General features: G+C 48.2%; 1 protein-coding gene across 2 annotated transcripts in view; it reads left to right on the top strand.

The window, feature by feature from the left end:
- LOC144178112 (atrial natriuretic peptide receptor 1-like) overlaps positions 1-23,081 on the top strand; it is a 791,119-nt gene that overhangs the window by 610,934 nt on the left and 157,104 nt on the right. For both annotated transcript variants that reach the window (XM_077705647.1, XM_077705648.1), the window contains exons 7-10: positions 13,095-13,179; positions 13,877-14,000; positions 14,614-14,685; positions 16,474-16,551. In XM_077705647.1, coding sequence (XP_077561773.1) covers positions 13,095-13,179; positions 13,877-14,000; positions 14,614-14,685; positions 16,474-16,551 — 359 coding nt within the window. The remainder of the gene's footprint in view (positions 1-13,094; positions 13,180-13,876; positions 14,001-14,613; positions 14,686-16,473; positions 16,552-23,081) is intronic.

Here is a 23,081-nt window from a genome sequence, read left to right as displayed (position 1 = left end):
GGGACCCATAACGGAGCCCTGTGGTACACCGCAAGTTATCTCTTTAATGTCCGACAAAAAACCATTTATAGGTACCCTTTCTTCCGGGAGGATAAATAGCTATGAAAGAATTTAAGGGAGCTCTCTGTAAAGCCATAACTTTCTAATTAACTTTCTTAGTGACCCATTCGCGATCGTCCAGCGCCGTAACCCCGTTCGCCACAATTTTCCCACTCTCCTTCTTTTCTCTCATTCTCTTCTCTCAGTGTATTGCACGCGCCTGTTTCCTTCCCTCTTGTGCTGCACTGCCGCTCCTGTAAACGGTGGAGGATTGGTGCAGCTGCTGCGCGAGCCCGGTAGATGCGGTGTCTGGTACCTGCTGCATGCGCACAGGGAAAGTTCGGGCCTTCCTCCATGACAGCGAGTGCAGCTCACACGAGACAAACCACGTGGACGTCTCAGTCGCTCAGTACCTCGCCTAGCCACGGTCCAGGTGTTTCGTCTCCACCGTAAAGACACGGTCGTTGCATCGTACGCAGATGCCGGGGTCAACAACGGCATGGCGCTCGCTGCACACCCCAGTTTCGCCAAACCTGTTCATATGCGGCTAATCCCTTGCCATGGCACGATGGGTTAGCTTCAGTACGGCCTCTCGTTCAGGGGAGGCCACATCGTCGACTAATCGTCCGAACTGACTTCACGCAAGTGATACCCGTCATCCCTCGCGCGGCGCACCCACCTCGTTGGCAGAGTCCATTCATCCCGCTGCCAAGAAGCGCTCATTAAGGCAGCTTTGGGCCAGCTTGGCTAGTCTACCGTGTACTATGCATCGACTGCGACCAGCTACCTTTGGAGATCGGAGGTCGCGCTGCGGAGATTACGCAATGGCGACTGCATCGCAGCCATCGCAGTAACGCGGCTCGTACGGCTCCGCCTGCTAGTCTGCGACTCCGCCATGCAAGGCGCCAACGGGCTGCATCTCATGCAGACCTGCCCAGGACCGCATCGAGTCTTTCTGCGGCACCTTTGCGCACCTGTTCTCCACGTTGGCCACCGTTCGCACCTACAACGCTTGTTGAAGCAGTGAATGTTTCACCGAGAACTCCTGAACCCCACACACGAAGCTAATTTGTTTGCGTATGTCTTAACGCGTTAATCTAGTAGGCCCCAGCACGAACGCTCGAACATAACAAGAATACAGTCAATGTTTTTCTCATTGATTTTGCCATAACAGAGATTGGCTTTGTGTTTGTTTATATCGTACGGTTAAACAAGCTACTCCCGAGCTATAGCTGCCTTTCTTTACATTTTCGCCTTCTAACGACGTGAACGAAACTTTAATGACCCTGTGGACATTTGCTGGACGTACAGGTCTGGTGAAAATGACCTGAATCGAGTGGGGCGGACACGTGTTGTAAGTGAACCCCATCCCCCGTTGGTTTATTTCCCCTCCTCTTCTTCCCCTTCCCCCGCACGAGGCGTTCGACCTCTCCCTTCGAAATAAATTCATTCATTCATTCGCCAGAGCCATCCCTCTGCCTTCAAACTTTGGCATCAAACGTCGTAGCGCAAATTGGACGTTGAGGGTTTCCTCGAATGCATATTCTCTTGCTTGCTTTCACATGTCTGAAAAGTGATTGCAACCCTTGTTCCTTCTGCCTGTATTGTTATACTACATTTCCACATTACGAAATGGCTTCACCCTGAATGAAATGTTGCGCCTTGCTAAAAGAACAAAGTTTATGGCACTGATGCAATAGGTGCACTCTTTTCGAGCTGTTTTGTGCAGCTCTAACTCGGTTGGCGCATGACCAACAAGCGCGTTCAGTCCTCATATCTGCTAGTCATAAAGTATGTCAGCAAAATGTTACTGCTACACGAGCGTCAGATAACTCAAATACTAGCTCGAGATACCTTTGTCTCTCTTTCGGGCGTTTTTTAGATCTCGGGCGTTCTTTGGATGCTTGTGGGACGTCGCCGCACAAGGACAACAGCCGCCGCTGTGGGCGGCCTTCCTTTCAATCGCAGCAGAAATTGCTAGGGAACTTAGATCCGCTCACGTGCCTTGAAAGCGAAAGGCTGGAAATTTTCACGGGCCTCTTTGCTGCTGCGTCGTGCCTGGGTGTCCTTTTCTCCGCCCTCGTTTCTTCGTCTGTTGACGCGAAAGACTCCGACGAGCTGCCCTCCGCGTGCACCCGCTCCACTCGAATGGCGCCCCGTTCACTTCTCACGCGACACGTGCCAGGCTAATTCTTGTCTCCACTCTGGCAGTGCGCTGGCTTAGCCGAGTGGTTAGCTCACTTCATTCGCGCCCGCTTGGTTCATATCCCACGCGAAACCGATTGGGTATTTGTTGGTTTATTTTCTGTGTAGCACCATTCGTGTTGACTACGACTATGGCCATTTTTCGCGTTTCACGAAACGCCTAAAACTGTCGCCTTAGTAAAAGCCACGGAGCAAGAATATCTGTGGTAAACGCTATCAATTGCCGCTTCCGAGAAAAGCGCAACAAAGCGGAGCAGAGCCTCCATGAATACGGCGTGTGCTGCAGCTGACACATATCCTTCTGTGCTGGCGATAAACACAGCGTTCGCAATTTCTCCAGGCACGCAGCGAAAAAGAAAAATCGTGATATGAGCACCCCTCCAGAGGCCCTTTTGAATAAGTGCAGAATCGATGGCGTGCATAGACTGCTGCCGTCGACGGTTACGTGTTTCTTTTTGGAGTAGCCATACCAACACTCCACGCTTGATGTTCGTGCCAGTGTTTCATTTGATGCTCACGTTCGCTTATTTTCTTTTCATACATGTCCACCCACATGCCTTTATCGCTTAAACATGACGCCTTGCAATCTGCCTGTGATTCGTTACTTGTCTGGATGCGTTACTTGTCCTTAAATGGGCTGAAAGTACGGCACCTTCCGCAGAATCTTTGCTTGTCAACAAGGGAGAATTAGAGGTCCCGGATTTTTCTGTGTTGTCCTCACCCCAATCCCTGATTTATGGAACGCTTGGCGGCCGCCATTTGTTTCTCTCTTACGAACGAAGGCGGTGCGGCGCTAAGCGGCATTCCTTGAATAACTGAGCCGGCGAACGAAGGCGCCCGCGTGTACTAACTTTGTGTTACCCTGTCTTTGGTGGCACAAAAAACTAGGCACTTTCGTTTTCTTCTTGCTTGGGTGCTGCATATCAGCTTTGCCTAGTAAACAAAGCATTTCGGTCACTTGAGTGGCCTTTTGTGTACATTTACCTGGCAAAACCGGCAGACGATTAGAATGTAACTGCCACATTTGCTTACATACTTATCGGCTCTATGTAGTTGGCATTTCTTTTAGAAAATTGTAGATAACGGGAAATGTGAATGCGAACCACATGACAAAATTTGGAGCAAAGCACTAGCTACTCATAAATTCTATGTTGCCAGCGCGTGATTGTAAATCACCTGCAATGCCATATGCCGTGACTGCGATGGTAGTGGCGAAATTCACTTATTGAGCTGTCTCAAGGAATGCCGAAAGAATGTATGTTCAAAGGGAAAGGGGGAAAAGAGGCGAGAGCGTTAGGGTCACAGAAAGTGTTAGCCTCCAATGGTTCCCCGCGTGGATGGCAGGGCTGCTGACACTTTGCTGCAGTACCACGTAGGCTAACTTGCAGGGTGAATGGAGCATTTTGACCCTGTTTGACGCTCAGTGAACCGGTGGCGGCGGTAGTTTCTCGAAACGGGTAGGCCGTCATTCTTCCCTGTTAAGCAGCGCCGCCCCTCCTGTTCGTAGGCGGTGCACTAAGCTGTGCACAAGGGTGGGCCATTTTCTGCACCATTAGCGAAGAACTTATTTTGTCTTTTTGCGGGGAGGGGGGAGGGGGGACATTTTCTTGGAAGAGCTCGTAGCTGGGCCCCCCTGCGATCCCTTTAATGCCGAAAGCATTGAACCGGCCATTGTGCAAAAAAGCCAACCCACGGCTTCGGCGTCTGGGACGGAAAAGGGCCTCCACAAAGAGCACCGGGCGTTTCGCGTTCGTTATATCTATTATACGAAAACAGAGTCCCTCCTGCACCCTCCACATCCACGTGGGAAGCGGCGAGTTGCAGGAGTTTGTTTCAAATCGAAGAGAAATGCAATGTATAGTCGACCGTGCTGAGTACGTGCGCACATAGGCAGAGAACTTGCTTCGCAGCAAGACTAATTCTATTTGCACTTGTGCTTGTAATTAATGTGAGAAATATTTACACGCTCATTCTATAGAATGAGCGTGTAATTAGTAGTTGGTAGTCGTACTTAATTAAGTACGACTACCAACTTCAGTTTCAGCCAGCTGACAACCGGCGTGCCACCAGGAATGATTGAGACCACTGTTGCGGAAATATGGAAGACGAGGAGGGCGACCGCCAACTATCATGGCCATCAGGGGCTAGAGGAGAAAGAAGCGAATAAAACTCGGTCCGGCTCAGCCATCGCCTCGCGTCTTCGTCCCGTTCCATAACATTTCTGGTGCCGTGAAACCCGGGAACGACGGACCAGCGGACTTACGGCGCAGCGCCTTCAAGGTAGTGCGTGGCCTCAGGTTCGTCGTATTTTCTCATTTCGGAGGCCTCACCCTTGAACGGTGCCTGCCATGGCTGCGTGCTGGACGCAGACCCCCCGCCTAGAACCCGGAGATGAACCCCACCCATCGGACAGTCCCGACCCTTGCTTCGCTGCGCTCCCTGGTTCTGATGACTGGCAGGTCGTAGAAAGACTTCGAATTTCGCGGGTCATCCTCCGGGCGGACATAACTGAATTAGCCAGTACAACTGTGCGTGCCTTGCAATCGTCATCACCGAATATGAGTATGCTTATGGATTTGTGCCGGGAGGCAGAACAAAAACAGGATCAACTTTGAAAGCTTGACGGGCTCATTCAGAACCTTCTCGACTTTGACACCTTCGTAAAGGACTTAGAAGAGGCCGACGAGTACTCATACATGGTCAGTCGCGCTAAGGTTTCGCTAAAGGAGCGAATCTCTGAGCAAACTTTGAGAAAGGCGGGAACCGTGAAAAAGACTTTGTCGCCACCTCAAAAGAAGCAGGGGCCTCTAAGAGGAGGCACCTCCCAGAAAAAAGACGCGGCCAGCGCAGTCCTCCCCTTCGCAACAAGGGCTGCCTTCGAAACCGTGGCTTCGTCGTCGTCTGTGGAAGAGAGAATGGACCAGCACAGCGACCCTACATTTCCAACATCGTCGGTAAACCAGGCCGCGGGATGTACCAGCAAGACCAAGTTCGACCGAGCAGCCGGGGCCGTGACATTCCGCCGAAGCGATGAAAATACCATCTCGGACTCGGATGCGCCCGTGGCCAAGCACAGGAAGCCATCGCACATAGACAACAGGAAGATTAAGTCAACGGATGGAAGTGGTTCTTCGTGTCACGACAGGAAGAGATTCACTCGTGCACTGCTGTCACGGAACAAGTGGCTTACTAGCAGACCCCGGAACAATCGAATTAAGCACGGGAAAGACAAGCGTCCGCTCGACCGCTAGAAAACAGAAAACGCAGATCCATTGCGACGATACAGATGCAAGTGGTTCGGTCTCAGCCAGTACGCAGAAAGGAACGTCAAAGGCGAACAGGAAAAGAAAAGGGCACCACTGACCAGAAGGTTCACGCTGCATTCCGACCACGATTTGTACATGCTCACTCGAGGACTGCATCATTTATAATACAGCCCGACCCAAGCAAAACTTGGGGCCCCGTCCTACCCAAGAATGTATCCAGAATAAGGCATCGATCCTCGAAGCATCGGTGGAGGGTAAAGCAGGCGCAAAACTGCCACCTGTCGTCTTCAAAGGAATGACACTGGACTACCCATCTATGGCAGAACCAATACTAACCTGTTCTGAACTTACCCACTATATGTGACCGTCGGGGGTGGGAGTATGTTGCGGAATTATGGAAGACGAGGAGGGCGACCGCCAACTATCATGGCCCTCAGGGGCTGGAGGAGAAAGAAAACTCGGTCCGGCTCAGCCATCGCCTCGCGTCTTCGTCCCGTTCCATAACAACCACACCGCGCACCATTGTTGAGTGGAATGACTTGCAGCGCATGTTGCCACCGAAAAAGATTCCAATAAATTCTTGCAGCTCTTGCACACTACTGTCGCCAACTAGAATTTTTGCTTCAATTTTTATTTATTGCATAAATTGTAGTAGTAGCTTGCATATGCTGCAGCTATTTCTGGATACGCTGCCACTTATTATGTTCTCTTTTCTTTGTTTTCACGTTATATTGTTTTCTTTTTCTGTCAATATTATGGTTAAAAACGTGTCAAGCAAATTCTTAGGTCTTGCGCACTATGTTCCCAACTTATCTGATTGTTTAACAATTGTACAACGCGGTATTGCTGTAGGATTTATTTATTGTTTCTTCCCTTCGTCACAGCTAATTACTGGTTATAATGCGTCTTGTATTTTTGTCTGTATTTTTGTATGATGTTGCCTTGCCCGTGTTAAGAACTTCATTCTAAAATCTACTTCATGCAGTCAAATCGTCTTGAGTGGTTATTCATTCAACTTAGGGTGAGAAGATAGCGGCGATGCGCGTAGCCTTTTAATCAAAGATTTGTTTTCTCTTTCCCAGTGTCTAGAGTGCCGTCCGACGGCATTCTAGCTGACCGCTACAGGCATGGCTGCAGTGCCGTCCGACGACATTCGAATATTTAAAACTAAGCTATCACCAGCTGAAGCGTCTGGCGTTGTAGTGTAGAGGACAATAAAGAAAAAAAAAAGCGTTGTAGTCTAGAGGATCCGTCTTAGCTTCTTGATCCCAAGGACGGTGGTTCGAAACCGGCTTGTGCCTCAATTGTTTTTTTTTTTTTCATCTTTACCTTCAACAATAATTTTAATGGCTTAGGTTAGTTTGGGTGTTTTAAATGCTTTCTTTGTGTGCGTTAGGCCATTTTATGCTATGTTTAGGTTAGGTTGGCTAGCTTTGCGTTATCTAGACTGATGTAATGCCAGCCACGGCAATTTTGTTAGAAAACGCCGGTGGACGTCAATATTGTGTAGGGCTTACAATACCGTCGGACGGCACTCTAGACACGGCCTCTCTCTTTTTTGCCTCAGCGTTGCGTAATAAGGGTCAGAAACATGTCTTTTCACTTTACATTTTGTCTCGCCAATAGGCATTTCCTGCTACGTTGCGTGGAAAGAATGATCCCGATGGAGCAAGCTCTCGTTGGAGCCTCTTTCGCCCTGCTGAATTCTTTCTAAGAAAATGAAAACAAAGCAGGGCAAACGTAGACCGTGACACAATGAAGACACGACGTTGTTCCTGTGAGATAAAGCGAAGGGGCGTTAGGGAAAATTTCCCAAGGGAGGCTCGAGAAAAGCGTGATTATCTCCCCTGTCTCTCAATGACGGGGCAGAAACCGAGATCGCGGCGGAGCTTTTCTCCCGAACATTTCGTCGTCTCCGGTCCTTGCTAAGAGAACCTTTCTTCGCGTATCTTGATACACAACGACGCGGCGAGGGTCCAAGGCCGCTCGTTCTCGAAAGGACCTTTGCTTTTGCTGTTTCTCCAGGGGCAGGAACGTTGCTTTTGTTATCACCGCCTCGCGCCCAAAAATGACGATTGTTGGTAGACTTTGTCTGGGGGTGGCTTGCCCGATTGAAGGCCCCCATAAGTAGCGGTAACTACCGGCTTTGTGTGCGAAACTAATGCCTCGTCATGGAACGTTATATGATCAATGCCAAACGTCTTACAAAAGTAGCAAAGTTTTGAAGCTGTAATGGAAGCAAACGGAAGCAATACCTTGGTAAAAACTGAAAGGGAGGCTTAGCGCAAAAAAGACGAAGACGGTGGCAAACCGACTTGAAATTTCAGACGAGGACGGTGGCAATCCTCGTCTTTTTTGCGCTAAGCCTCCCTTTCAGTATGTACCAACTAGCCCAACAGCACGTTACCGTCCTCGTCTTTTTTGCGCTAAGCCTCCCTTTCAGTATGTACCAACTAGCCCAACAGCACGTTCTGTTAAAATACCCTTGTAGTTTTGACTTTAAACTCCATACCTCCCAATGGTTTAATGTTTACTTCGACAGTGTTGAAAATTCACAGTAGACGTATTTGTTCGTCTTCTTTGTCCTTAAAGGTTTTGGCAAATTTAAATCAGATTATTCCGATCACACGGTTCGGGATACAGCGGCGGCCCCCAGGCACCCACCTGCGATATATTTTAACGGCACACAAACGTGCATAAAATAAAAAGAAAACAATCCGCGGAACGGGAGCGCCTTCTTCAACAGATGCGTGGTGGGAAGCGCTTTTTCGTTCGCAGCCAAGCCTCCCCGTGCCCGTCCTCGCGCATTTAGTTTCTATCGCGCGTGCCAAGGAGTGACTGCACACGTCTCCTTGGCATGAAAGCTGGCGCTCAACAAACTTTTTCCAAGTTTGTGCAAGCTGAGCCGAGATAATCGAGTGTCTGGCAGCGAAGACGCGGGAAGAACGAGTCGTGGGCATCGGAGTGCCCGTGGCCCCGGCGGGAAGACGACGGGGCTCAGCCGACGGACAGCCCCGGCGGAATAGCGGGAGACACCTGACTCCTCCGCTCTCCTTCCAGGAAGGAATGGAAGGGTTACGGAGAATGGGAAAGTGCTCCTCGAGAAACCGGAGCCCGTCTACGCGCCCGTCGCTGGTCGGTAGGCGTTAATCTCGTTAGAACCCCCTCCACCCGTGGCCTCGCCCCGGCACTGAACCCGGGGCCGTATATCCTGGAGTCTTTCTCCCGGGCCAAGAACGCGCCTACAACACGACCCCGGCCAAAGGCCCGTGCTTTTACCCGGGGCTGTTCTTGCCTTGCCTTGGCGTCACTGTTCGACTGACGGTGCGTTGAGCGAGCGCATTTGTTGGGCCCTTGCCACCTCGTTAAGTTGCTTTCCGCGGCCTACGCAAAGAATGGATGCGTACTCGTTTGAGGCTGGGACTTTTTAAGACTCTTATAAAACCGTACGTAAAGGGGAGCGTGCTGCAATGCAGGTATCAGCAGTCCGCATCGCTACTATGATGTTCGGGTAGGCTAAGCGCAGCATGCACCTCATAATGTTTGTTTAGTAATAAAATATCCGAGCATGGCAACCTCCAATTACGTCTCCGTTTTATAGACTCGGCGTGGTATCCAAGAAATAAGGTTAAATCTTCTTAAATCTCTATGACCCAAAAACTGGCTAGGTTTAACACTTGGTTGTAAACCTAGTTGTCAGGAGCGAAACGTGAAGCGCACGCATGGACGCCCAGATGACGCACCATCCTTGGGGAGACTGTGTGACCAGTCGCCTGCGCAGCAGCCATTAAACCCTCACCTAGACGCGTGGTACAGCAGCGGCGGGGCTGCGAGCGAGTGGAGCTGCGTGCCTCTACATAGCGGATCACGTGGCATGACGTCACACCTGCCTCACTTCCGCTCTGGCGGCTCAAAGTCATTGCTACGCGATGGATGACCTTTGGCTCTAATAATGGGTGCTCACATTGTTCGGGCACTTCGCTCAAAAATAAAAAATTCCCCCGCATTTCCCCGAGGGGGAGAATGTGAAAGTGCGAATGCACGGTTGTCGGCCCGCTTGCGGCGCTTGCGCTCGGCCCCCGCAGCCCACCGCCTCGCTGCCTTCTCTTCCATCTCTTCCATCGGGTTTGTAGTATCACGTGTACACCACGCAGTTATCAAGCCGCTATAACGCCGCTGAGTCGCCAACGCACGCCGCTGACGACGTAGTTTGAATGCGTTAAAGATATAAGGCGCGTCTAACACTGATATCACCGTCGCGGCCGTGGCTTGGTCGGTAGCGCGTCGCGCTGCGGCCCGCAAAGTCCTCGGATCGAAACCTGGCGCCGGATGCTGTTTTTTCTTTAAAGAGCACTGCGGACGCCGCCGCCGACGCCGGCGGTGGATGGTTTGGGGTCGCTTATAAAGAGCATTCGCTCTTAAAACTCTGCTCAGCTAAGGGATACCGATTGATATGAACTTGTGATACTTGTGTGTGCCTCAAAATCTCCAGCGGACTTTTCTGGCAATTCTGCCATCATTTCGATCATTTAACCTCTGCCTTAATACCACCTCATCTTGGCATGTCCGCCATGGGGTTTGTTCGACACAGTGTTGCTAACATCCCCTGCAAAGCGTGTTTTGCTGTGACGCCACCGATCCGAAAGAACAAACTATCCAAAGACGTATGACCATCAAGCCGCCAGAATGGGGTCTAGGAGAACTCGTCAAAAGTGAACTCGTCGCAGCCAACTCGTCATAGGTGAATTCGTCACATAGGGCAAGTCGTCATATGCCATCTCGCACTAGGTAAACTCGTAACCTAGGGCAACTGGACACTCGGCCAACTCGTCACAATTTACGTTTTTCGTCTACCGTGTTCAAATGAAAGAGTACATAAGCTTCTATAATTCTCATCTTATGCGTAAACATTCTTGCACTCCTGCAATTCACCACCGTTAATGTTTCCTTTGTCGCCTTCGAGGAACGCGCCAGCCAGACAGCGTATGTTATTTCTTTGTGCAGCTAATTACGTGAGTCTTTTATATTAGATTTAGTTTGCCCGTTCTGTTTTTTTTCTAATACATTTATTTATTTTTGGTCATTAAGTGACGGCGTTGTATTGGGATTTGCGATTTCATTCTGTTTTCGCTTTTTAGTATTTTGATCTTTTGTTTTCATGCCTGCTGACAAACGATGATTGTCAAGCTGGGTAACTTTCGTTTTCATATCACCTATATATAGTAGCGAAAGTCAAGGCTGGACTTTAAAGTTGACCCCCCCCCCCCCCCCCACACACACACGCACACACGCACACACTCACACAAAAAAGTGTGACGAATATGTTTTAGAAGGAGAAGAAAAGCAAAAAAAGAAACCGAAAGTTGTGCTGAAACCGAAATGCCAATTTCAACCACCACCTGCAAACAAACAAGAGGCCAACATTTTGCCCTGTTTATAGATACATACACAAGCAGGCAAAAAGCTTCAAAAGATAACGCGCAAGCAAAAGAAAGCGCGAAAGAAAGAAAAAGTCGACCCCTCCCTCCACAGAAAAAGTGTGACGAATATTTTTTGGAAGGAGAAAAAAAAATAAACCTGAAAAAAGTAAAAAAAAATGTGAATTTTTTTTTTTTTTTTGCAACAGGAAGGGAAATAAGAAGGGGGCAGAGGAACATGTGTTAAAATAGAAAAGCCATTTCAACCTTTTCCTGCAAACTGACAAAAGCAGAGTGCCCCCCGAACTCTGAACAGGTCAACCTGGGAGTAATTAAAAGATTAGAAGCCGCAACTTCCTCTCCCCATTTCCTCGACATCGGCCAAAAATGGAACCGCGAGACGACTTTTCCTAGCACGAGAAGGTCAGTGCTACCACTTTTCCTAATACAGGATCACCTAGAACGAGATGCCCCCTTTGACCAGTTTCCCTATGACCAGTTTTCCTAGGACGAGTTGGCTGCGACGAGTGGGCCGGTTCCCGCCAGAATGAACCCCGAGGCCCTGTTAACAGCCTCAGATTTCGTGCCTGCTTGTGTGCATGCTCAATCACCTTTGACACGCACTAAAAAGCACCTGTCACTAGTGCAGGTCGAACCCAAGCTGTACGCAACCTTCACGATCATCACGAAGGTTTAAGTCCGCTATTGCAGCCGATTTGCTTCTTTTTTGCAGAAGCAACGACCTCACTCCGTAATTGTTCCTATGAGTGCACCTTCTTTGATTTGTTCGAACAAATGTTGCCACAAATGCAGCAAACGCTAGTTTTATTTTAATCTTGGCCAGTCTCCCTCGGCTCGCATGCTTGGCTTCACAAACGTGCGCAGCGGACGCTGGACGGTCGCCGCGAGTCACGCACACACGAGCGCTAGCCATTTTCTTGGTTACGTTAACTGCCAGGTGGTCGCCGCGATACCCGCGCTCACGTGCGTTCGCTCGGCAATTTTTGGTATTTTTAACTGCGGACACGAAAAATTGGGATTTGCTAAGCAGCTTCGCTGTTAAAGCACTGCATTTGCAACCTAGCACCGGAAGCCGTGAGCTCACAATGGAAGAAAGCACGAAGGAAGCACAAACTAAAACATTCTAGAAAGAGAAAACGTTCGTAAGCACTTAATTTGGCCACGACGCCTTCATTGTTGAGAATGCACCATTCCATATAGGCAAATCTAGGAGGCCGAACAGTAATTCATTGTAGCAATTTGTATCTACTGGGAACCAGACACGGCGAAAAGGCATTCTTGCCTTTGCCAAGCAAATATATATAATCCCGCTTTTCCTGGCTGAAAACACCGCCCCGAGCCCCTTTCCAGCACACATCAGCGTTGACGACGGGCCAGTACAATTGGCCCGAAAACGCGCTCGAGGAGCCAGCTGCTAGTATCAGGAAAAAACTGCCACCAGGTCAGCTGGTGTTAAAACAGAGAACTCTATCTCACACACGAACAGTTTTCACGGGTGGCATTCGCCAATAAGGAGCGAAGAAGCTACGCACCATATTAGGTATGACGTTCAAAAGGAGGTAGAATGGGGCTAGTCCGTACTGCTTCGTCTTGAATTGCCTCGCATGTGGGGAGCGTCTTGTAAAATTTTGCCCAAAATTACGAAGAAAAGACGAATAAGCACGCAAGTCGTAAATTTATTTGGCAGCACGATTACGGAAGATTTAGAGAAATTTACCATGTTAGAGAAAGACCAGAAGCTCGTGGTACAACTCATGGTCCGACCGGCTGAAGTCATCGCTATGGTGAGGACAGTTGCTAGTTTACATTTCGTCCCCGCTCCTTTGTCGTCCAATCTGTCGCAGTAGACCCAGCGCAATTCTAGACGATTTAGGAATGACGTCTTCCATTGTTTCGAGCTTGCTGAATGAATTCATTTCCGCGCCATTTCTGAGGACCGATCAACTGGAATTCTTACAAAAATCACAAGGGTGGACTGAAATGACGCCGACTGAAATGTTCGGCCCCAAGTTTGCTGCGGTGGCTTCTTGCGAGTTATTTCTGCTTGCTCAGGTTGCGGGGATTCTCTGCTGTGCTCCCCCACAAATTAGGATCCCGCAAACGTTTTGCGCGCACCCAGGTGACTTGGATGTCTGTCTGCTTTCAGAGAGCCAAGGGAAATACATGATCATCACGTCGATCTTAGGCACACTCATGATCTTGGTCTGCCTTGCATCATTTTTCGTGTACAGGTAAGAGCAACAAGACGCGTTTTCACACTTCAGTTTGGCGGTGCTATCATGTGCATGAAACTATATTTTGCGGCATTTAGCCCGTCAGGTGTTTCTTTCCCGGAATTGTAACTGCCACGAGCGCTACGAAAAAAAAGTTTAATAAATCCTCGATATATTTCCCACTGTCTTTCTCCTGCGTCTTATGTTCCTGCACTAATGCGTTAGTTTATTCTCCCTTTTCTTGTGTATGCTGTATTTTTCCAGAAATTTCTTTTGAAGCTTTCGATTTATATCGACATTTTTTAATGTTCCGCATTCCTCTAAATCCTTTTTTTCTCTTTTGTTGCAGCATTTTGATGGAGAGGGGGTGCGGGTTGTACCATAAGACAACAATTTCTTTATTACGCTCTTCTGTTGTTAGTTAACTCTTCCTCGTTGCTGAGTATACTCTTGCAAAGTCACAGTGTCCGGAACGTTGACATCGCTTCTCTCCGTCTTTTCTGGTATACAAGTGCCATCCTCTCAACGTGCGCGCTTTTCATCCTTTCTCGGGATCTTGATACTGGGACAGTGACGTCACGCACTCCGTCTGCTGTAGCGGAGGGGCCCCTTCGTGGTGCCCTACTCACGCCCACTAACTGGATGCAGAGCACTTCCGGCTTCAAATCACACGCGTTGCAGACTCGCAGGTTCCGCCGTGTTGTCCCCCGCGCAGGCACTTCAAATTGGAAGCTGAACTTGCGTCCATGACCTGGAAGATACGGTGGGAAGACATCAACCAAACTATGTCTACGCAGCACGCAGCTTTCGGATCCAGGATCAGCCTCGGAAAAACGGGCGTAAGTATTGGTGAAAGCAAAGTGTTGCACGTACACCAGTGCCGCGTGTTGTAAACATACATAATTCATTCATTCATTCATTCATTCATTCATTCATTCATTCAATAGTTATGAGCGAAAAGAAAACAAGCAAAATGTTCCCGGAATCGTGTTTTAGCCCTAGAAACCTGCATTATCACTACAAAGATTATTTGCTTCGTATTACGTGAATATTCCTCCGACGTTTAAAGCCGAGATCCATTTTAAGCTCGTAATGAATAGATATGACGGCCCTCAGTTGACGCCAATGTGAGAAGAGCATCAGGATTGTGTCAAGCACGGCTTTTTTTGTGTTCAGTTAGTAAAAATGGCAACTGTCAGAAATGAAGCTGACACTACGATCGGCGGGAAATACAGCCAAGTCAAAGCCACCATTTCTAGCGCGCAAGTACGCTAACTGCGATCTTCGCTCACCCAGCTAAGGTTGTTTTCATGTTGCCGTCATCCAAAAGAATCTGTGGTTACCTTGGTTGCCAGAGAAAATGCCTGCCCGACTCAAAAACATTTTAACGGCTACGTTCTAACAGCGATGAGTGTTAACGGTGCTGTAATTTGCTTGTGAAACCATGTGCAGAGCAGCACGTCGTCAGAAACTTTGGCACTCCGAAATGAGAGACAGATGTTCATCCGAACCGCCTACTACAAGGTAAGCAAAAAGCCACTTGGTAAGCAAAGCCACGGGTGGCTTTGAAATCTGGGTTGGGTATCTTCGGAGTTTGTGTTCGCTGAAATTCGGCGGGCATTTTTTGTTGTGATTGTTTTGTGCTTATATGTTATTTTATGTTCACTTTTCGATTGGCCTAAAGTGGGCGTTAGTTTTGTAGCACATAGTCTCGTCCTAGGCCGCAGTGAGGAAACGTATCTAGATCACCAATAAGCGTCAAATCATTCTGAAGGCAACTTTATTACTAGAGGGACCGAAGCTCAGCAGTTCCACACATGCACGTTTATTATATGCTCTGCCTTATTTCCATTAGCAGTTGTTTTGTTAAATGCGGTTATAGCATAGTTAGTTCCGCGTATCACGTCCGTACGGGACCTATTTCACATCTTTGAACCTATTGTTTGAAATGGGACATTACCGCTGTCGAACGACTTGAACTTGATATCAGAAATAGTGCGCGTTCATGATATAACCTTCCGGGCTGAAGGCAAAGGAAAAAGTCAACAAGTTCTGGAATTCCGCCTAAGTGAACTTGGAAAAATTCCCCAAGTATTAGAAGTAATTATGGTGAGAAAGTGTTCACTATCAATTACTTGTTCTGTCGCACACCATCAAGTGGTCTTCTAACAATGTATAAGCTCTTGTAATTAGTCATAAGAAGAGTGTTTTTGATTTTATACGCATTGCGGTGATGTGACTTTTCCTTGCTTTCTTCTGTGGTTGTCTCTTGTTGATTTGATTATTTCTGCGACTGGAGCTCATTCAGATTACAATTCTAGTGGAATTACTATTGTGGTAATTTTTCATATTGTAGTGACACTACTAAGGGCAAGAAATGTGGCTTTTTCGCGGAGTGAAACGGCGCTTGCAGCCCACTTTCTGATCTATTTACTGTATTGTCATCCCATCGGTCCTCGGAGTAACCACTCTGCCGCTCCATTTGTTTCCCGCTGATAGCCTAGAGAAGGGGCGGAGACTTTCAGTCCAATGTGCGGGCCTTTTGTCTGCTCCCACTCCGGGGTGTGTTCATTTCCGAAAGCAAACTTTCCCTTTAATCCTGAATTTGCAACAAAGTGCCGCCTATAGATGACAGTGCGGCCTCTTGAAAAATGTAGCATACAAGTTGGAATCTCAGCATTCCCGCTACATACCGGCGATATGCATCCTACCGCAAACTACTTGGCTGAAAGTATGCGCTGTTCTGATGATTCGGCAATCAGAAAAAAAAAATTACCGGAATGTGTTTTTTTTTTCGAACCCCGTAGGTTGAAACGACGACATGAAGCAATTTATCGTTCACATTCACTTACCTATACGATGGCACACAAACCGGCAAAGTGACGAGAAGCACTGCAATGTTATGCGTAACTCACTGATTATGCAATACTTCCGGCGCGGTTCCGTAACAATTTCTGGTGAGGTTTTCTGCTTCCCAGTTGTTGCGAATAGACTCCTGAACCTGTAAACGCCAGGAACACGAAATGTTTTCTTGAGAACCTTTCCTACGAAAAAAAATGTAATCGTGAAACATCAGCTAGATGTGGTTAAAAGGCCGTGGCACGACTTCTTAAGCCTAGCGTAATAGCCGTACAGAAAGCGTCCGCATCCACGTTAAACGAACGCGTATTTCCGCCTTTATTCAATTTTATGGGGGACTCATACGAGACTCACATGTGTTCTTGACTATTCACCCCTCTTTTTTCCTCCGTTCAGTAGTGCGCACTGTACACTTTTGGTTAAATTACTGAATGAAACATTACTTTCTTTCAGGACACCCTGGTGGCAATCAAGCCTCTTAATAAGGCCAGGCTGGACATCACCCGATCTCTCCTATTGGAACTAAAATGTGTGAGTGCCGACGAACATACCACCAAGCGGTACTCGACCGTGAACACTTGGTGGCCATTCACTATCCGGCGGTCGTCTCGCCTGTTTATACATCCCCGTTATTTATAATTACACACCCGGTAGAAATATCTTAAATCGAGTTACTCAATTTAGAGTGTCTGGGCTTACCTATTTGTAGCAACCTCGACTGGGATCAATGCATCAACTACATAACTTACAACGCAACGGTGAAATTACAATTTTTGCGACGTTCTCCTAAATAGCCGGCATGCGATACTACAAATACTACAACCTTGGCACACAAATCTCTTATTCAACACATTCCTAAATGTAGAAACGTTGTCTGTAATCCTTATACAATTGTCAATACTCAGAATTTAGAAGAAATCTAAAAAAGACCGGCCAATTTATTCTCAATCATAAAGGTCCAACTTCGGTCCCTGAGTTAGTTGCCAAAGCGGGACTGAAACGAATTTCATTGACGAACAGAAGCTCACGTTTATTGTTCTTCTTTAAAATAGGTAATGGTCGAATGCACAGCCCTATAGCCAAATATCTAAAATTCTCTTCTGGTTATACTACTACTAAACCACGTCACAAACAGTATAATTCCTTTCAACACTGTAATTCCTTTCATCTTCATAAATTTGAAGTCGCTTTGCTGTTGCTTTTGCTGAGACAATTTAGTACTTATCTGTACATCTGAGTTATCATCGAACAGCCTTGTTTGTGGCGCTCTTTTCCCTTGTTGGCCTTGCACCATTGCACCCAAACTATCATCGCAACCATCATCATCATCACCCTTTCAACCACCCCAAAATAATATTTTTAAGTATTCTTTCTTTCCCGCGCACTGCCAAAAAATAGAATTTCCTTGACAGTAAAATTATTCAAGGGCCTGGTATCGAGGAATTTGGAAAATTCATGTCGAAGTGACCAGCAATGTTTTCTTTTGTTTATTTTTGATGTTGTCTGAATTGTAGTGTTCGCACAGTGACTTCGGTGTTGTACCGTTTTTTTCTGTTGTTTTAGCCTTGTACCCCACTCTGCCATAGCTCCATGTTGGGGCTAGCAGCATTGCTAAATAAATTTAAATTCTTCATTCGGGAACGGCTATACTAACGAAGTCGCACTCTAAGAACCCACAGATACCTTACTTTCAATGAGGATATTTTCAATATAAAGCGACAGCATGTCCGACGGGACGCAAAGGGAAGTATACGAGCACTTGCGCTTGACAAACAGTTGCGCTGTCGCTTTCTTTCAAAAGTTATACCCCAAACAGCCCGTGTTGCACCTTTTTAAGCAAAATGCTGTTGTGCTAACAATTTTTATAGCAGATATTGATTCGGTGGGCCCATTTCTGCAATCAATTACACCCTCTCGCCCCATGACGATAGGAGAACGCGGAAAGGGGAGCGCTCTCGATTTCTACTCTACTTTAATCGATGGCTTGCTTCCGGGTTGGAGGCCAAAGCTTCTTCTAATAAGCCACCCTCGTCTAAAACGAACTACTGAACGCATGAATCTCTCCCTTCTTCGGGTCAATTTCGAGGCTCGAAGGCGGCACATGCAGCTCGCTTCTTTTTTCCCGGCCAGTCTAAATTGAACCGCGCCGCCAACAGAGCAGTAAATTTGATAACTGCGCACTCGAAGAAGAGCCGCCCGCTGTGGGATACGGAACGAGTAGAAGGAGATCGCAAATATCGTTTGCGTTTTCTGTTCCACCGAGGTCTTCACTTCGGGACTCGGTGCTAGAGGAACGTGGATTGGGGCATCGCAGTCTCCGAAGGCAGCGTCAAGCAACGAAGCTCACATTTTGTCGTCTCGTCGTTTCGGCAACTGTGCGACAACTGTTATCCTTCTTCCGCTCCTTCTCCCTCTACAATTTTTAAGTGTGCGTGGGCCCGAAGGCGCAGCTTGACTTTTTTAGGTCTTAGCGTCACTGGGGTCGATTCAGTTAGAGGTACGTATTTAGTAGTATTAGAAGCAGGAGCGCCCAATCTGAGGATATTATGTAGAGATTGTTTTCAATGTGCATTTACAGCGAGGGTCACTCTATCACGGAAGGACATACAAGTTGGAAGCAGAATCCACCTATTATCACCGTGTTCCTTCTTCTTTCTTGGCCGACAAGGACTAGAGCGGGTAGTGTGCATGCCGTTTTTCCCTTCCACGGCAGATTCAAGCGCATTTGGGATATTACGCCACAAAACCACGTAGGCAATTTGAGAGCGGCCACGGGGTGCATGGCATTAAAATTAAGCTAGCTTGACCTCGTGGGCCAAAACTTGGAAGCAGAGGTTGCAGTGTTAACCTCGGCGGGAATCGCTTGCGGCGTATGTACTGAGCCGGAGCTGTGCCGGAAGCGCTTCACGGTATAGGGACGTCAGCTGCGCGGCTCCAGGGGGACGAGGGAGCCGCCTAAGTGCAGAGCATATCATGGGCTCGCCTTGTCGTCGCAGCTCGCTAATGGTCGACGCGATTGTCGGAATCAGGCGGCGCAGCAAGATAACGGACCCAAGTAGAACCTTTTGTACCATAGAGTTTCATACTAATATATACTAGATGGAAATCTGGCGCCACTGTCTGCGGGAGCCATGCTTCGGCGAGCGTTCCGTCATGTACCAGGCAGGCGCTTTCCACTTGTCCTTGACGTGGCTGATAAAGAGGCTGAAAACATGGCTCTGGCTGCAAAAAAGCAACAATATTACTACAGAAGGTTCCTCAAATTTGTTTTGTTATTATAAAATTAAACCTTCAAAAAGATTATTTGTCAGTGATTATGTAGAAGCTTCAGTAACGACGAACAAGAAAAAAATGTTACCCTTTCTTGTTAATTTTGGCTTCGAGACAAAAAAAAAAAAAACCATATGCCTAGCTAAGCCAAGTAGGCGAGGAACGTCGCTAGCGGCAATGGCGCCGCCCACGGCGGCCCGCGACGGCAGCGACAGATTTCCCTCTATTATATATTAGTACGAAACATTATGTTCTCTACCGGGGTCAGAGATTCACGCTGAGGCTTCGAAAACCACGCGGTATAAATAGTCATAAACGTTCAAACCTCGTGAACCGCTGGCACTTGTCACACATCTCCCCGTTATTTAGCGCAAACAAAACTGCAGGTACATTTCAGTCAAAATCTGTGTATATAACCCGCAGCCCCCGCGTTCCTTTACTTAGGAAAACTTGTTGTTTGGTTGCTTTTTAAGATAGTAAACAAAAAAAGCGGCTCCGCAAAAAAAAAAAAATGGCGCGTTCGAAATGACGCAGAAACGCTCCAGCCGCGCAAGAAAGAAACAGCTCGTTCGAAATGCCGCAGAAAGGCTCCAACCGCGCAAGAAAGAAATGGCGCGTTCGAAATGACGCAAAACAGCTGCAGCATACGAAATTAATGCAAGCGCAACGAGAACAGAACTGCAGCAGGATGGAAAGTTGGGCGAGTTGGTACGTCGCCCAACTCGCGATCGTGCTGTCTGGTTTCTTTCCTCGTGTATTTCGTCCTACCGCGCTGTCTTTACATCATGAGAACAGAACTCCCGCTGGCGCAGTTTCAGGAAGGGGGCACGCGAGCACTGCGAAGGCGGGTAATCTGAAATGCATTGGGTGGCAGCAGTGTGCGGATAACGGCGCTGCAGCCCATTATGGCGAATCACCGCTCTGCACTTCGACAGCTTTCACATTGAGTGGCACGACTTTAATTTTTCTCTTTTGGCTGTATAGCAGAAGTCTCCACGTCAACGGTGCCCCGGGCCATGACGTGTGACAGCCCCCTTGTGCCGTTTTGTGCAGTTTCTTCTGACCTTTTCTCGGCGGCTTTCTTTAGGCTATGTGCGTATTTTATTTTTGGAGCATTTTTGAAGAGAGCGGTGGTATAGTCCACTTTGTACATGGTTCGTACATCAAATGTGCTCGAGGGTTCTTGCGCGTTAAATAATACCGACGCGTACGAAGTGTGCCTGCAGTGCTGGTGGTTGAGAAACGTGCTTGCCTACTTGCAGCTGTAATGGAAGGCCAGCCATCGAGGCCTTGGGGCAGGGATTGGTACGCAAAGAACGTTCGGCGCCAAAAATTGTCTTAGCTACAGGCGTTAATAGACCTGGAGCTGCTTTTTGGAGCATTACAGTAGAACCTTAAAGAGTAGGTGGGTGGGTTTGTGAGTGATAATGAATTATTTGGTTTGCTTCGGTAAAATTACATGGTGTCAAAGTGTATGTTGTAACAATACTTTCTTCTTTCGCGAAATGCCCCGAGATGTCCCGAATTCGTTGCAACTTTGGCTGATCTTGACGAGTGTGGCGCGGACTGGTTTCCAATACTGTTTAGAAAACACCAAGTAGTTTCATCATACATTGGTGCATTTACGCATTAACGTCTTTGGGACATGCTTACAGGCAAGCTTCGGGACACATATAGTTTGGAAGAACAGGGCCCATTGTACTAGAAAGAAGACTATTCAGGGCAGAAATTTGAGCTAGTTGGTGATGGGACTTCGACATGGTAAAAAGCGCACTAAAACGAGCACACAAGAAAAAGGCGGTGACACGGGACGAGCGCTAGACCGAAGGGTTGTGACACATATAGTTTGGAAGAACAGGGCCCATTGTACTAGAAAGAAGACTATTCAGGGCAGAAATTTGGGCTAGTTGGTGATGGGACTTCGACATGGTAAAAAGCGCACTAATGTCGAAGTCCCATCACCAACAAGCCCAAATTTCTGCCCTGAATAGTCTTCTTTCTAGTACAATGGGCCCTGTTCGTCCAAACTATATGTGTCGCAACCCTTCGGTCTAGCGCTCGTCCCGTGTCAAGCTTCGGGAACATGGTAAACCAGCTAGAAGCGACAGAAGACGGAAGAAGGCTAGATCGTTACTTTCGTTTCCTCACTGTCGACGTATTACGTCATTTATAACATATATAGCTCACCGATGTATTTGGAATGATTTATTTTAATGCCTGGTGATATAAAGATCAGGCTGCAGACACGTGAACTTGTGCCAGCCCGGCACCGATGGTCGCAACGGCTGCGCCCGAAGATCTTGCCCGCCAAAAACACGGTGCTGAAAGAACGAAGCCAGCCAGATAAAGAGAGAGAGAGGGGGGGGGGGGAAGCGGGAAAGCGTGGTTATAGCTCGAGTGGCTTGAGAGGGGGATGCGCCGTGCGCCTTGAACCGAATCGATGGCCGAAGCCCGCGAATCTCTGTCTATTTGCGGCAGTGCGGCTTGGCTGCTTCCTCAGATTGAGCCGGGCGTCCCGCTGGCACTTTGTGCGGTGAGTCCCGAAGGAGCGGGGCAGGAAGGGGAACGGCTGGGGAGCGACCAAAGAACAATGAGGCGAAGGACGCGGCACGCGTTGCCTAAAGGACGCCTCTTGTATTGGAAAGGAGCGGGCAGCGAAGAAGCTCTGTAGGGCGGCGTCTTCGCTCTGCCCGCGTCATAAATAGAAATTACTCGCTTGTCGATTTCGCGGGCGGCCTGAAAAGGCACGCCTTAGGAGGTCAGCGGTTGCGGCGCTTCGCCCGGGAGTGTCCTTCTGTCCTCTTCCCTCGCATCACCCGTCGTTTTAGTGGGGCGTACCCTCTCCCCAACCCTTCACACTTTTCTGTCCTGTTGTTCCTCCTGTCTTTTTTTTTTTTTTTGCATGCTTGCTGTACGCCGAGGGGTGCTCACTACCGCATGGATGAAGGAAATTTATTATTGGGCAAGGAGGTAAAGGAAGAGAGAGTAGAACGTAGAAATAGTTACTTAAACTAGTGTCACTAGATAAGGTTTCGGAGTATCGGCACTCTTTTCTTCTATTGTTCCGTGCCACCGCCACGATCATTCGTCAGTTCGCATTACGTGACATTTCTTTACACTGCGACGGTTCATGGGCGCGGCCATTCTGTTGTTTGTGTGTTTTAGTCGGTCAAATCTGGTTAGCTTTGCCTTCTCTGCTATGCGGATGCGCTCGATTAGAGTCGTTCCGAACATGAATAAAAAATACTGCGCTTCACACCACTTCAGCTGCAGAAGTGTTTCCAAAGATGCCGTTTTACTGCGTCTTCGGCAGTGTCGTTACAAATTGCCTTATCAAAGTTAGCGGTGAGGTCGCAGAAGCGGCGATCAGGCAACACTGATAAACTCCGAAATGCCGCCGTTGCTCACTTGCGTGACTCAGTAACCGTGCTCTGTACCTTATCTAGTGGCACTAACATAAACCTTGTGCTCACTTCTTCAGTTAAGTAGCTTGAGCGGCGAGCGTTTGCTCATGTTGACACACGCTCCGGTACAAGTACCCCAGCGTCTTTTCCGTCTGAGCACATCACCGATCGCCTGCAGGTGGAGTGGGCAGGTGGCCTGCACGTGTAGCCAGGCTTCACGCGCTCTGTTCCGGTGTGCTTTTAAACGAGGACGTCTTAAGCTTACGGCTCTATAGGACCTGACTGGTATCTTCCGTGGTCGAGAAGTTGGGGTTGGTGAGTTACGCTGACAGCAAGAGGCCTGCGACGCTGGGGGGAAACGGACAGTTTTATTCAGCTACTAAACTA

The sequence above is a fragment of the Haemaphysalis longicornis genome, unplaced genomic scaffold, assembly GCF_048455015.1.
Source record: "Haemaphysalis longicornis isolate Haplotype H1 unplaced genomic scaffold, Haemaphysalis longicornis Haplotype H1 scaffold_4, whole genome shotgun sequence".
Lineage (NCBI taxonomy): Eukaryota > Metazoa > Arthropoda > Arachnida > Ixodida > Ixodidae > Haemaphysalis > Haemaphysalis longicornis.
Note: the sequence above shows the minus strand (reverse complement) of the source record. Positions and strands in the feature narration are given on the sequence as shown.